Source organism: Cherax quadricarinatus, chromosome 15 (assembly GCF_038502225.1).
Source record: "Cherax quadricarinatus isolate ZL_2023a chromosome 15, ASM3850222v1, whole genome shotgun sequence".
NCBI lineage: Eukaryota > Metazoa > Arthropoda > Malacostraca > Decapoda > Parastacidae > Cherax > Cherax quadricarinatus.
In genome coordinates this window covers 11677811-11691638 of record NC_091306.1, presented here as the reverse complement: position 1 = coordinate 11691638, position 13828 = coordinate 11677811, and the positions used below count along the sequence as shown (strand labels likewise).

Sequence of the window (13828 nt, the reverse complement as noted above, 5' to 3'; positions counted from 1 at the left end):
ACATCACTTCATCTGAGATCATTTATCCCCAGGATGACTCAAGTATGGAACACACTCGAACAGCATTATCATGTCAACGAGATAAAGTCAGTTGATCAGATGAAAATGCTGGCCCAGAGATAGCTCCAACTTCATCCTGTTCCCTACTTGTATGTTTCATAACAATAAAAATGCTTTCAAATGAGCTGATGTAGGTAACAGCTCTTAGCTTGTCAATAAAGTTAGAAATCCTTAACCTGTAAATACCTTGTCAATAAAGCTAGGGATCCTTAACCTAACCTTGTCAAACCATGTAAAAAGAGAGAGAGAGAGAGAGAGAGGGGGGGGGGGGATTGCAGCCTAGGTGCCAGGCTCAAATGGGGTTCACATGGCCAGGAAGCCTGCCTATAACTGTTGCTAGAACACAAATACTACACAAGTGATACTGCTGACATATAAAGATACACAACATGTCAGTACTATGTACATAAGATGGAAAATAACAGAAAAAATAAATTACAATTACAGTGAACCCCCGGTTAACGATATTTTTTCATTCCAGAAGTATGTTCAGGTGCCAGTACTGACTGAATTTGTTCCCATAAAGAATATTGTGAAGTAGATTAGTCCATTTCAGACCCCCAAACATACACATACAAACGCACTTACATTAATACACTTACATAATTGGTCGCATTGGGAGGTGATCGTTATGCGGGGTTCCACTGTATTAAATCTACAGTTACTGACCACTCTCTACCAAACATATATGAGCCTTCCAATCATATATAAAATATGAATGCATTAGGTGAAAAATTGCTGGGAAAACATTTATTTAATATAATTTTTTGAATATTTAGTGATCGAATCTTTAGATAAGCATTTGTAAATTGTATTAAATGGGTCCAGAGTACTCTGATTATAAGTGCAGATGACTACAAGTCACTTACCTACTACACAAAAGGTCCAGTCTTATACCAGATCTAAAGCAAGTCTCTTGAATACAGCATCTTAGCGCAGTTTGTTATAAAGTAGTTTGATGGCTTGACTTGTCAGTAAGCTTTAATGAGCATTACCCTATTCTTTTAATCACGGCTAAAAGTGGTAAAGGCTTTTCTCAAGTAAAATAAGAAACTGAAATTTCATGTGGATAACTGTAACAAATGAAAAGCAGTTCTGTTTGCTTAGATGAAGAAAAGCTGAATGAAGGAGAAGTCACTGTCATAGCCAAAGGCTTGCTCGGTTTCTATATACATTAGTAAAGTACATAAAAAACAAAGAATCCATAGGCAAGTGTATATTGGCAAGGAAAGTTTTTCAAATCTCAAAGATTTTTTATTTATCAAGTGTTGGAACCAAGTGCAGTATATGCGATGAAAGTTAACATCACAGAGGAATATGCATAATTAAAAAAATATGCAGTACATACATAGTATATCTAAAATTACATGTTCTGCAAAGATGCAGTGCTAAATAACCTACATAGGTTAAGCATTTATTTGTAAAATAATAAAACTAATAACAATGACAATAATAACAATGATAATAATAATAATAATAATAATAATAATAAAAATAATAATAATCTATACATAGAGCAGTTCTTACCATCTACAAGCCAGTCATCCTCAAGGCGATTCTGTCGTCTTTTGGAGTACTCTTTTTCATCTACTTCCTCATAAACATTAACAACTTCAGAAACCTGCAAAGTAATAATGCTGTAAAATTTAAAGCTCTGATTTAACATTCAAATCAGAGTATTTTATACTGATATTCATGTTGAACTAATGTTTATTTTATACAATTTACTTGCATCTATTGATTATTTATACTGTCTCTTACCTGGTGTAAAATGGGGTTTATTTCTCAGCTCTTGCAAAACAATTTAAAAAGTGAAATGGACTTTTGTGCAATCCTCAACAGGAATTGAAAATTTCATTATTATTCAATAAACCACACCCCCACAACCATGACCTCTGCAACCACACGTAAGTGGGCATGTGCACACACACTCATACATGCACACACCAACACAAAGAGATGGTCAGATAAGTGGTTGATTGAATTCAGCCCAAGCTAATGCAAGGTAATGAAGATTTGGGGAGGAGCCAAAAATCCGGATTGGGGGGAAAGAAAAGACTCAGGGGGAAGAGGCTGCAGATCTCGTTCAAAAAAAACCTGGGGGTAAACCTAGCACTTTCCATATCACCAGAGGCTTACATCAAAATAAAACTCTCTGAAGCTAATGCTTGTCTGGCAAATCTGAGTGGCCTTCAGATATCTCAACAGCCTTTCAGGGCACCTTATACAACGTATGGTAGGCCCATCTTGGGATATGCAGCACCAATATGGAAGCCACACCTCAGGTAGCATGTTCAACTGAAGAATGTGCAGAAGTATGAAACAAGACCAGATCTAGAGCTAAGGGATATGAACTATGAAGAACGACTAAAGGAATTAAACCTAACGACCCTGGAAGACAGAAGGATAGAAAAAAAAACATGATAGCATACAAAATATTCAGGGTGATTGATAGGGCAGCCAGGGGGCAGGCTGTTTGAGGCAGGGAAAGATACTAAAGAGAACAGCTGGAGTCTTAAGGCAGAGATGATTCACAGGAATGTCAGGAAGTATTTCTTCAGTCTCAAGGTAGTCAGAAAGTGTAATAATGATCAAAAAGTAGGAGAGACAGACCCCATACATAGTTTTAACAGCAGGTATGATAGAGCCCATGAGAGTAAGAGGGAGTGAATCTAATGAGTGGCAAGTTTAGAGGCAGGATCAGGATATGAGAATCAACCCATGCAACCACAAATAGGAAAGTACAGATATATATGTATGTATGCATCTTTCCCCCACAAACACCCTCCTCAACAAGTGCCTTTGACAACAGGTAACTATCTCACAAACACATTAAATCTAGATACAGGTATACATTCAGGAAAGACTGTTAGCAGTCTAATCCCCCAAACACTGAAATACACATCACAAGAAAATGATTGATGTATTTATATTAAAAATGTAAATCAATCATATACATTATAGTACCTCATATTTATGCATAGAGCCTTTTAAACCTCTAAGTCGTTGCAATGCAGCCAGACGACCATGCTTATCTTTTAGACTCCGGCGGGATCTTGAAGTTGCCAAACACTCTGTAGCCTCTTGGGAAGCTGTAAAGGAAAATATGCAATTAAATGGACAGCAGTGAAGTACTACTAATAAAGTTAATACAATGAATTTCTTCATACCAAGAAATGTAAGTAGCAAAACCCCCGCAGTCTCAAATCACTGAAGTTCAGTTGAAGTTATTTTTTGTATTACTATTCTCAAATTGTTAACTGATTGCCCAAGGGCATAATCTACTCCCTCTTTGAAATAATATGACTATCAATTCATTAGTTTTATCATGCATCTGAAGACCAAGGCAATCTGGAATCCACAGGTGTACTCTTAACTCCACAATCCTACCATACCTGTGTCTGACTTCTGATAGAAGTATACCACAATTGATACTCAAGGAGTTAAAAGCAATTATGGATGATAAAAATTAAGGTGTCAACCTTTGGTATATTGACTTATTTGAGTGCAAGGATTATGACAAGCAGTTCAGTTTGAAGGGTAGTGGCCCAGCTATTACTGTGTGCTCCAATTTCTATAACAGACAACACTATGACAACAGCAGCACTACCAGCTGTATCAGTGGATCGATGAACAAGTGCCATTAACACAATTTGTGGAAGAGTGATGTGTCAAATACAGTGGTGGTGGTAATTTTTGACAATTAGTCTACCACTCTTGGTGGAAGGTGATCATTCCCTCAAGTCTGTTGTGTAGGCAAAATGTTTTGGCAGTGAAGACACCCAAATGTTGCAAATGTGCCTTATTCATTATCTCGTCAGAATAATTGTGGAAATAAACTATTGCTTTTATTATACCACTAACTCAGCCTATCAATATAGGAGTGTGACAGGACAGCTTCCTCGGCTCTATTTCTCATCTTCATCTATGGCTTATCTAATATCTTTCAAGATATCAAACCAGTTTTGTTTACAAATGACAACTTTTCTCATCTCAAATATAAATTCTGTTGCACTCAACATTTATTGAAGAGCTTGTATATTTGTTTAGGTAAATTTTGCATAATCTGTGGATCATTACGATGATTAGATATGTATAAATTGCCTAGGCTAACCAAAAAAAAAAAAGAAAAAAAAAAGACTTATTTCCAATAAGGTCTTTGAACTTTTGTTCATTGGGGCCCTGTAAAGACATCTACTTGGATGACATTCAACAATCTCGTACTCAACTTTGATAAAACCTTTTCCAATGTTCGGAAAAAACGTTAAAAATATTCAAATTAAACACAAAATGATGCAGATAATGATAAAACGATGGAAAATACTTAGGCATACAATTTGACAGCAAATAAATAAATACAAAACATCCAGCACATAAATAGGGCAATTTCCAAGACATTTAGCATTCTTTCAAACATACTTTGCTATGAATTTCAAATATCATTTGTCATATCATTTTGTACTACACTACAATGAATCTTTATCTTACTCATGGTAGAGGAGATCTACAACGGCAACACTTCAGGTCTAAAATTCCAAGGTATTAATTCACTAAATTCTAGAAAACGATTTCCGATAACACCGAAAGGATAACGATATAGTCCATATGTTATCTCACCGTTATCTGCATCTGCATCCATATCAATTCAAGAAATACTGCCAACGCAGGAGGATTCCTGGACGGTGAATTTCCGCGCGAAACCCCTGAAGAACAACAACAATCCGGGTGAGTATCGTCTCCAGCGCGTGTCTTCCCGGTGCTCCTGACTCACAGTCTCGGACTCTTCCCTTTGAATGAAATCGCGGGAAACTGAGTTCAGGTTTTCCAATATATTCTTTTAAAAGAACCCCTAGATGTCATTAATAATTCATTAATTTTTTTACATAATCGACATATATGGACAGAAGTGTTTATGGTGGTATTTCGATTAAACTGTGACAAAGAGGGAGGAAAGGCAGAAGCTTCAGAGAGGTTGTAGCTAGAGAGAGCACCAGGCAGCCCTGTTGCGTCGTCGACTGGAAATGTTGGAACAGAATCATATGTCTGTCGTAGCGGTCCCGGCGAAAATGGCGGGTGATCAGGAGCAATTTCAGCAACTTTTAACTGGATTATTAAGTGCTGAGAATAAAATTCGACAACAGGCCGAGGTGAGTATAATTTAAGTGTACGATGGTGCGTTTAGGCAATGTGGAAATTGAAACCATGACTCGGAAATCAAAGAAAATATGAGCTTTTATTGCATGGCGTTTAGGCAAGTCCAACGTGGTTCCAGCTTGACTGCTGCCGAATACCATTATAGTAGTTGATGCATATTGTAAGCTTATTCTCTCTTGATTTGTATGCAAATTTCCCATTTAATATGACAAAATTTATAGTATAATGCATATTTAGGAATACGTCTAGTCTCCAGGAATTCGTTTTTACATATTGAAATCTCAATAACATACTTTGTTACAAGAATTTCTCGGATATTGCTAGTTGCTTATAAAAGTAAAATGCATATATCCTAAAGAGGAGTAGTTGCTCTTCTTGGTTTTCTCTGTTTTATACGAAAGGTTAATGACTACTATTCGTCTGTGCAACATGTCAACCTCAATAGTGAATTTAAATTTCCGTATACATTATCAGAGAAAATAAATATCTTGGATTATGCGAGATTTTTACTTTCTCCACTCTGTCTATAGTTTTCTTAATGTAACTTTTGTATACATTTAAAGCACCAGTCTAAAATACCATATTTAACCCGAATAACGCTTATCTTATCAAGATAGTGTGTACCACTTGTGGTAAGAATAAAAAAAAGTATAATGGTAGTTCCCCGTTGATCATGTTAGAAAAGTAATGCAATTACTCTGACTTATGCTTGGTTGGTAGGTAGTATTTATATCCAATTAACTAGCCCCACTTAAAACACAGGCCCCCTTAAGGGAGCTTCCTTAATGCTGGTGATGGGATCTTCATCTTAGGAATTGGACGTGTGCTTTCCTTCCTTGGATTAAGCCTGAATGCATCCCATCCCTGCACTTGCTGTATAACCCCTAAGGGTTTAGTGCTCTCCTGTGTTTGTAATAGTAAACAGGACAGATTTACTGGCCCATAGTGTTATGGAATGGCAGGATTATTTACAGATGTACTTAGAAGAAACTGTTACAGAGGAAACCTTGATTTAAAGACTGACGCACAGGTAGGCCACACTCGCCTCACACCCGGTAAGGGTGGAAACATTGGGAGTAATTCCTTTAACCTGCTATCCCTGTTCACCTAGCAAGCAAGTAGGTACCTGGGTGTTAGTTGACTGGTGTGGGTTGCATCCTGGGAGACAGGAGTTAAGGACACCAATGGAAAAAGACAGTCCTCAATGACACACTGACTTGCTTAGGTTATCTGGGTGGCTAATCCTCTGGGGCTAAAAATCCGAAAAAAATCTTATCTCAAAGGTGTGAAAAAACCATACCAATGTGTGTGTGCCACAGGTTATCATTTCTTCTGCGAGTAGCGTTCTAAGAATACGATGTAACCTCATTTGTCGAATTTAATTCGCTGCAGATGTCGCTTCGGCAACCAAAGCAGTTTTCCCGTGAATAGTGTAAATAGAATTAATCCATTCTGAACCCCAAATAATATAATAATTTATTAAAAATGCACTAACTGCAGTGGAACCTTGGTACTCGAACTTAATTCATTCCAGAAGGCTGTTGCGTACTGAATGAAATTTTCCCAACCTTTTTTTTTTTTTAACACTGAACAAAGCGTTTGAATACCGGATTGTTTGAGTAGGGAGGTTTCACTGTACTACATAAAACTAAAAATGAATATTAAAGGAAACTTTAACCAAAGTACCGTACGGCAAATGAATTTAACTGCCACATACCTGTCAGAGGAGAGCTAATGGCATACTGGATGCAGGAAGTGAAGGAGAGGAAGGGGTATGTTATTGTTTGGAAGGAGAGTCACTTAGTAATATGTCAGGCATCTATCCTGGTGTTTTTCTTTGTCTCTTTGCCACTAACACCATCTTCTGGCTCACTGGTTCTCTCTAAAAACCTGTCCAGTGAGGTTTATTGCATGCTCTGTTTTAACACTTGTCGGAATATCAAAATGGTGTACAATACCGACAGGTTGGAAGGCAAGACACATAGGCAGCAGTTAGGTAACTCTATTCCGAAACGTTTCGCCTACACAGTAGGCTTCTTCAAAGTACAGAAAGTAGGCAGGAACAGTAGAGATGTGAAGATGATGTCTTCACATCTTCACATCTCACTGTTGCTGCCTACTTTCTGTACTCGACTGAAGAAGCTTACTGTGTAGGCGAAATGTTTCGAAATAAAGTTCCCTGACTGTTGCCTATGTGTCTTACCTACCAACACTTGTCTGAAATGAGACATTACACTTGTCATTGTATATGTTAGAGCGATGGATGGCCACTGCTTTTTCTGAATGATATTTTTCAGTAAACTCCTGCACTTCATGCCATTTAGCACACATTTCTTTGACAAGTGCAATGTGCACATCCTCCTCCCCCCCCCCTCCCTCTTCCTCAGATGGCAGAACTTGTAGACCTTCTGAAGGTCTACAAGTTCTGTAGTGAGTTCAGTTCTGTGTTCCTCCACCAACTCCTCCACATCATCAGTCACATCTTGGTCCAAGGTCTTTCCCAGGGACAGAATATCCTCTACCGGCTCAGGCTCATCTTCAAAGCCTTCAAAATCCTTAGCTGCCACAAAGTTAGGCCACAATTTCTCCCATGCTGACTGCATGGTCTTGGAAAGTCACTTTCCCCCAAGCATTGTCTATAAGCCTCAAGCAGGTGAGAATATTGAAATGGTCCTTATAAAACTGAACTCCTCCAGCAACTTGTTTTTCAAGCTTGGATGGTAAGCAGGAGCATTATTCATAAGTAAAAGGGCCTTGTGCTGCAATAGTTTTTTAACGAGGTACTTTTTGACAGTGTGAGCAAATACCTCATGAACCCATTCAATAAAAAATTGTCTTGTTATCCAAGCTTTCGTGTTGGCCTTCCACATTACAGCCGGTTTGTTTTTCATAATATTGTTCTTGAAACCCCATGGATTTTTGTAATGATAAACAAGTAAGGGCTTCAATTTCAGGTCCCCACTTGCATTACAGGTCGGCCATCGCTAATCCGGCATCATTGGGACCTGTTGTATACCGGATTAGTAAGTTTGCCAGATTACAGGGTGGTTAGGTTAGAATACACTTAATTAACATATCAGTAGAGACTTTCTGCTACATCTTCCTCATTTTCATCACTGCTTTCTCTTCCACTGGCTTGCTGCTGTGGATTTACAACCATCTGCACAATTTCTGAGTCAGAATAATGCTGAAATTTGAGTCAGTATAATGAGGAAATTTGAAATTATGCTAGCTGAAATTAGTGCCAGATTACTGATGGAACCTGATAACTGATTGCCAGATTACTGATGGTCGACCTGTACCACACAGTAACAGAGTGAGCCTGTCTTTCAGTGGCTTGTGTCCTGGCATTGACTTCTCTTCAGTTATGGAATTCAGTAACATACTTTTCAACAGCCACTTTGTCAGCACTGGCAGCCTTCTCATGCCTAGCCACTTTTAAAATTATCGGACCCACACTGTCGACTCATTGTCCAGTGCGAATTCTGTGCGCACATGACTCAAGCTGTTTGTGTTGTCAGTTGACAACCAAGAGAATGTACAAAAACCAATTTGTTCAAGTAATGCGATCGACAACTGAGGTTCCGCTATATTTGCACCATAGTATTGACCTACAACTGAACATTCAGCGAGTGTAGGTAAGAGTTGTTTGAGTTGACCTGTCATTGGCTCTCCGTTTGAGGAATGATTGGGTATGAGAGTAGGAACTAACATGGGCCAGTGGTCATAATACAGTGTCCTGTTATGTTATTTTATGTAGTATATTAGGCAACAAGGTGGTAAGTTGGGCAAAAATAATCACCGGCAAACCTTCCAGGGTGGTTCTACCTCCTGGACACTGAAAGCTTAGACAAATACAGTGGACCCTCGGGTAACGATTTTAATCCGTTCCAGCGAGCTTGTCCTTAACCGATTTTATCGTTAGCCGAATTAATTTTCCCCATGAGAAATAGTGGAAATCCAATTAATCCGTTCCAGACACCCAAAAGTATTAAAAAAAAAAATTCACATGAAATATGCAATTTCCTACACAGCAAACAATGATACCTGAAGAATAAATACATACTACATGAAGAATAAATGACACTTACCTTTATTGAAGATTTATTGAGTGATGAGATGGGAGGAGGGGAGATGGAGGTGTATTATTGTTTGGAAGGGGAACCCCCTTCCATAAGGACTTTAGGTAGCAAGTCCTTTTCCGGGGTTACTTACCTTCTTTTTTTTTTTTAATGCCACTGGGAACAACTTGACAGTCACTGGACCTCTGTTGGGCCAAAAATCTGTCCATAGAGCTCTGTTTCTGGCGTTCCTTTAAGATTTCCCTAAAATGGGCCACAACATTGTCATTGTAAAAGTCACCAGCATGGCTTGCAGTAGCTGTGTCAGGGTGATGTTCATCCATAAAAGCTTGCACCTTTGTCCACATTGTACAGATGTCCTTAATCATTGAAGAAGGCAACTTCCTCCATCTCTCTCCCCTCTGAAGCAATTTCCTCAGTTGTGGTCTCTTGCTGTTGCAAATGCTCTTGCATCTAAGGAAGATTAACCTTCCTATGGTGTATAAATATACGTACCTAGTTGGATGAATCTTATTGTGGCTAGCTGGCCCAATGGCTAACGCAACGGTCTGGAGATTTGAGAGAGACTGATCGCGGGTTCTAACCCCTTTTGTGGTATGGGTTGTTTGCAATTGTGTCATTACGATTTTGTGAGTCAAGTAAGGAAACGTGCCCATTTCACCTGTGCCAGATTGATCCTGGACCCTCATTGTGAGAGTTAAAGATGCACAGGTCTCATGTGTTGTCTGTCTGTCGGTCATGTTTGTGTTTCGTGTGTCCTGAATGAAGTAAAAGTTAATGATCTTTTTGTTAGTAGGTTTTCTGCAGATTCTGAAGCTGAATTAATTATTGACCTTTTCTTGAGGACATCAGAGAATGAGATCTTGTTGGTTTCCTGTTCTAAAGTGAATTGCATTGGTAGTGAGGAAATTGTCCACATAATGCACCCATGTGAAGTTATGGATAATGCTATAAAAAGTTTAGCTTGTAAGTGTTCAATTTAAGGATCGACTAGTGTACACAAGTGATTGGGACCTCATATTCATCCCATGTGTTTGCTGATAGAGGCTGTTATTGAAAATTCTGTTAAAGTTGACAGTTTGACGAAGCAATTTCAAGGAAGTGTTTAAGAGTGAGATGGTGGTTGATTTGACATTGAAGTTGATAACTTGCTTAGTGTGGACTTCTATAAACAAGGTGGTGACATCGACTGCTGCTTTTTTTTTTTACTTCTGGCTCGAAGCTCCTTTATGTGGTTGAGTAAATGGCCAGTGTGTTTAAAAGTTGACTGATAGTGTTTAAGATAACCAGTGAGTTCCTCTTGGACTCAGTTTTATCAGATACTTTGTGTTGATACATTGATTTTATTAATGATGTTGGATATTTTAACCTAATGCTTGGTTGGTAGGTTTTACCTCTTAACTGATATACATGTGGATACCTAAATATTGAAAAAGTACCTAATGACATTTTGATTCCAGTGCTTTAAAATTTTTAACATCCTTCCCTTCTTCCCTCTCAACCATGCACACCTATCCTTCCCATTTTCAGCTGTTTTCTTCCCTTGCACACTGTAGTGCCCTTTTCCTAACTCAGACAGTTTGCCCTTTTGCAGTTTCTCTTATTCTGGCTTCCCTTCAGCTCTCCCTGCCCTCATACAATATTATCTCTGTAATTTGGGGGTTATTTTAGGTAGTCATTCTGATTGCCAGCATCATTAGATCAAAGGTATAATACTCATCTGAGAAGTTGATGACTGAGACAATTGCAGCACCTCAGTGCCTTTGATATATTTTTTTTCCTGCACAGCAGGTTTTTTCAGTCGAATACATGAAGCTTGATGGAAACTTTTGTACTGAATGCATTAGAAGGTGTGAAATGCAGCAGTTGAAGATGTGTTACATATGGGCAGGATCTACTAGTGGAAGTAGGTTTGACCTACATGTTGAGTCACAGATTTAGCAATGGTGTTAGTGTAGAGACACTACCAGTGTACACTTGTTTAAGATAAGGTTGAATGATTCACCTCATTTAAATGCTAAATCAAGGAGTCTTCTAGATAGTACTCTTATCTCCTTGGGCATACTGATAACATTTGGTGTAAAAAAAAAATTTTCACATGCTAAATGCCATTATCTGTTTCTTCTGGAACAGTAGATTTCCAAAAAGTGGCTTAGTGCATATGTGTACATGGTATAAGAGCGATCTAAAAGCCAAGATGAGCAATTGGCTCAGATACACAGCATCTAGTGTTTTTGAAACTGGAGCATTAGTATATCTGAATATAATATATGCATGTTTTGTGGGTTTGGTCCAAGCTTCACCCTTTTCATAATCCTGCCATATACTGTCACAATACAGCAATGTCTAGCTGCAAGTAATTAAGCTAGACACTTATTTTAATGCTTGGAATTTTTTGTGAATGTATCTAAAAATTGCCACATCATTGTTAGATAACACTTCAAGCTTACTATTAATATTTTGCTCCTTAGTTGAATAAAGAGGGTGCAGAGGAGCAGAAGTAATCTAGTATCCTCATTAAAAATTGACTTGTGAAGAAATACCTAATAAACCTCTTTCTCATGGGAAACAAATTGGTAAGATCCAGGGAGTTAAGGGAGGTTAACAAAATAAGAAATGCCTATAGAAAAATGGTAATGGAGGCTAAGAAGCACATGAAATATCACACACATTTGAGTAGATTCCAGAACCTTAATTACTGGGAAAGTTTTAAGTTTCATGACCTGTACTCCATAGAATGTAGGTGAGAAAGATGCTTTGTAATGTAAGCTCTGGAAAATCCTAGACGGTTAGGTCCCTTATCTGCACATAGAAATAGTTCCACAAAAGCAAAACTCTCAGTAGACAGTGCGGTATACACCAGTGAAAAGCAGGGGTTGCCATGAATATACTAAGACAGCACAGTATGTGTAAGAGTCCAAGACTATCTAACAGCCTCCCATCATACATAAGGGGAATTAACAATAAACTCCTGTGCTGTCTTTAAATGGAAACTGATTAGTTTCCTAAAATCAATTCCAAATCAACCAAGCTGTGGTTCTTACAATGGACTGTGTACAACCAGCAGTCATAGCTGGATTAATCAGGCTCTGATCTGCCTGGAGGCCTGGTCATGGACTGGGCCATGGGGGCATTAACCCTTACAACACCCTCCAGTTGGGTAAAGCACTAGATATTGCTTTCACAGTGATATTGATGCAGTACATAGTCATGTGGTGATGTGCATAATTATTGACCAGTATCTTTAATGCATATCGTCCAGAGTTCTGGAAAATCGTATCTTATAGACCAGATTGCTTCCCCGTTCCCAGGTGCTGTACAACTCCTACATGTTTAGAGCTTTCCTCTAAACGTAATAATGTGGATCTGGAGTTTTATGGCAGGGTCGCAGTAATAGGGAGAGGGGTGAATGCATTCATACCTCAGCATGGTGGAAGGCATTTAGCAGTCCCCTACCTGAAACTGATGGATAATTGTAATATCAGGTGGCTGTGACATAAAGTGCACAGTGGTGATTTAGAGTACTTTACCTAAATGACAGTGTATGAGAGGAAGGATTAGGATTCACAAAAATAATACAGTGGGGTGCTCAAAGGATCAGTGCTGGTAGACTGCCAATATTGTTTAAATACATTACATTGAAGAGGGAAGATTCATGTCTGTTGTAGATACTGTTAAGTTGTTTAAAGAATAGCTACTGATAGGGATGTTTCTGGACTCCCTGAAGTTGAGGAATGTTCGATCAAATGGCTGCTCAGGACATCTTTTAGTAATTTTTAGGGCATTATAGTCAGTTCAATTATTGAATATAATATACATCCAGTGAAACATTCAAAACTGAAAATGTCCAGCAGTTTACACATAGATTGGCCTTAGAACTGCTGGTATGGCTCTATGAAGAGACTGTTATTAACAAAGTGCCCTTTAATTAGGATGACTTGAAAAAGACATGACTGCAACCTATAAAAGTATGTGGTGGAATTTGAGGGTGGACAGGAACTTGCTCTGAAATGTTGAGGGCTCAGGACATGAAGAGACTGAAAAAAAAAAAAAAAGTTCTGCACATTAAGGATGTTGAAATATACTTAGTCTCTAGATGCTTGGTAAGTGAAATAAACCCTCTCAAATGTCTTTGAATGCATGAAAATGTCAGCTGGATGTATATTGTGGATGTATACTGTGGTATTAACAGTTGTAATTTGAGATTTTCATGTGTAATATACCGCTTGACTTAGAGAAAGCATTTGTCCTACATTCATTAAAATATCTAGTCAATTGACAACCAAAATCAGATTGTAACTTTTTTTTAGAATAGGTGAGAAAGGTGATCATATGCTGCATATTGTAACTTCATTTGTATCTGGACCATACCAGACACACAAGTGTCAGCTGTACTGGAATTATTTCTTATAAGAACAGGGAAATGGTATAGTTTGAGAATTATGTATTGTAGTAGTTATTCATTGAATAGAGGTTTAAACATTTGATTGATCTTTCTTCAGATACATGGTAAATTGCAGACAGGCTTTATT

General features: G+C 38.2%; 2 protein-coding genes across 3 annotated transcripts in view; one reads left to right on the top strand and one right to left on the bottom strand.

Annotated features, from left to right (window-relative positions):
• PolA1 (DNA polymerase alpha catalytic subunit) overlaps positions 1-4835 on the bottom strand; it is a 162286-nt gene extending 157451 nt beyond the window's left edge. The window contains exons 1-3 of one of the 2 annotated variants that reach the window (XM_070085157.1): positions 4678-4835; positions 3028-3152; positions 1588-1681 (exon numbers count right to left, since the gene is read on the bottom strand). In XM_070085157.1, coding sequence (XP_069941258.1) covers positions 1588-1681; positions 3028-3152; positions 4678-4699 — 241 coding nt within the window. In that variant the 5' untranslated portion in view covers positions 4700-4835. The other variant, XM_070085158.1, reaches the window with a different exon arrangement.
• Positions 4836-5048: 213 nt separating this feature from the next.
• The window catches only part of Karybeta3 (karyopherin beta 3), a 173970-nt gene continuing 165190 nt past the window's right edge, over positions 5049-13828 (top strand). Inside the window, exon 1 of the mRNA XM_070085160.1 lies at positions 5049-5207. Within this exon, the coding sequence (XP_069941261.1) occupies positions 5082-5207 (126 nt within the window). The 5' untranslated portion in view covers positions 5049-5081. The remainder of the gene's footprint in view (positions 5208-13828) is intronic.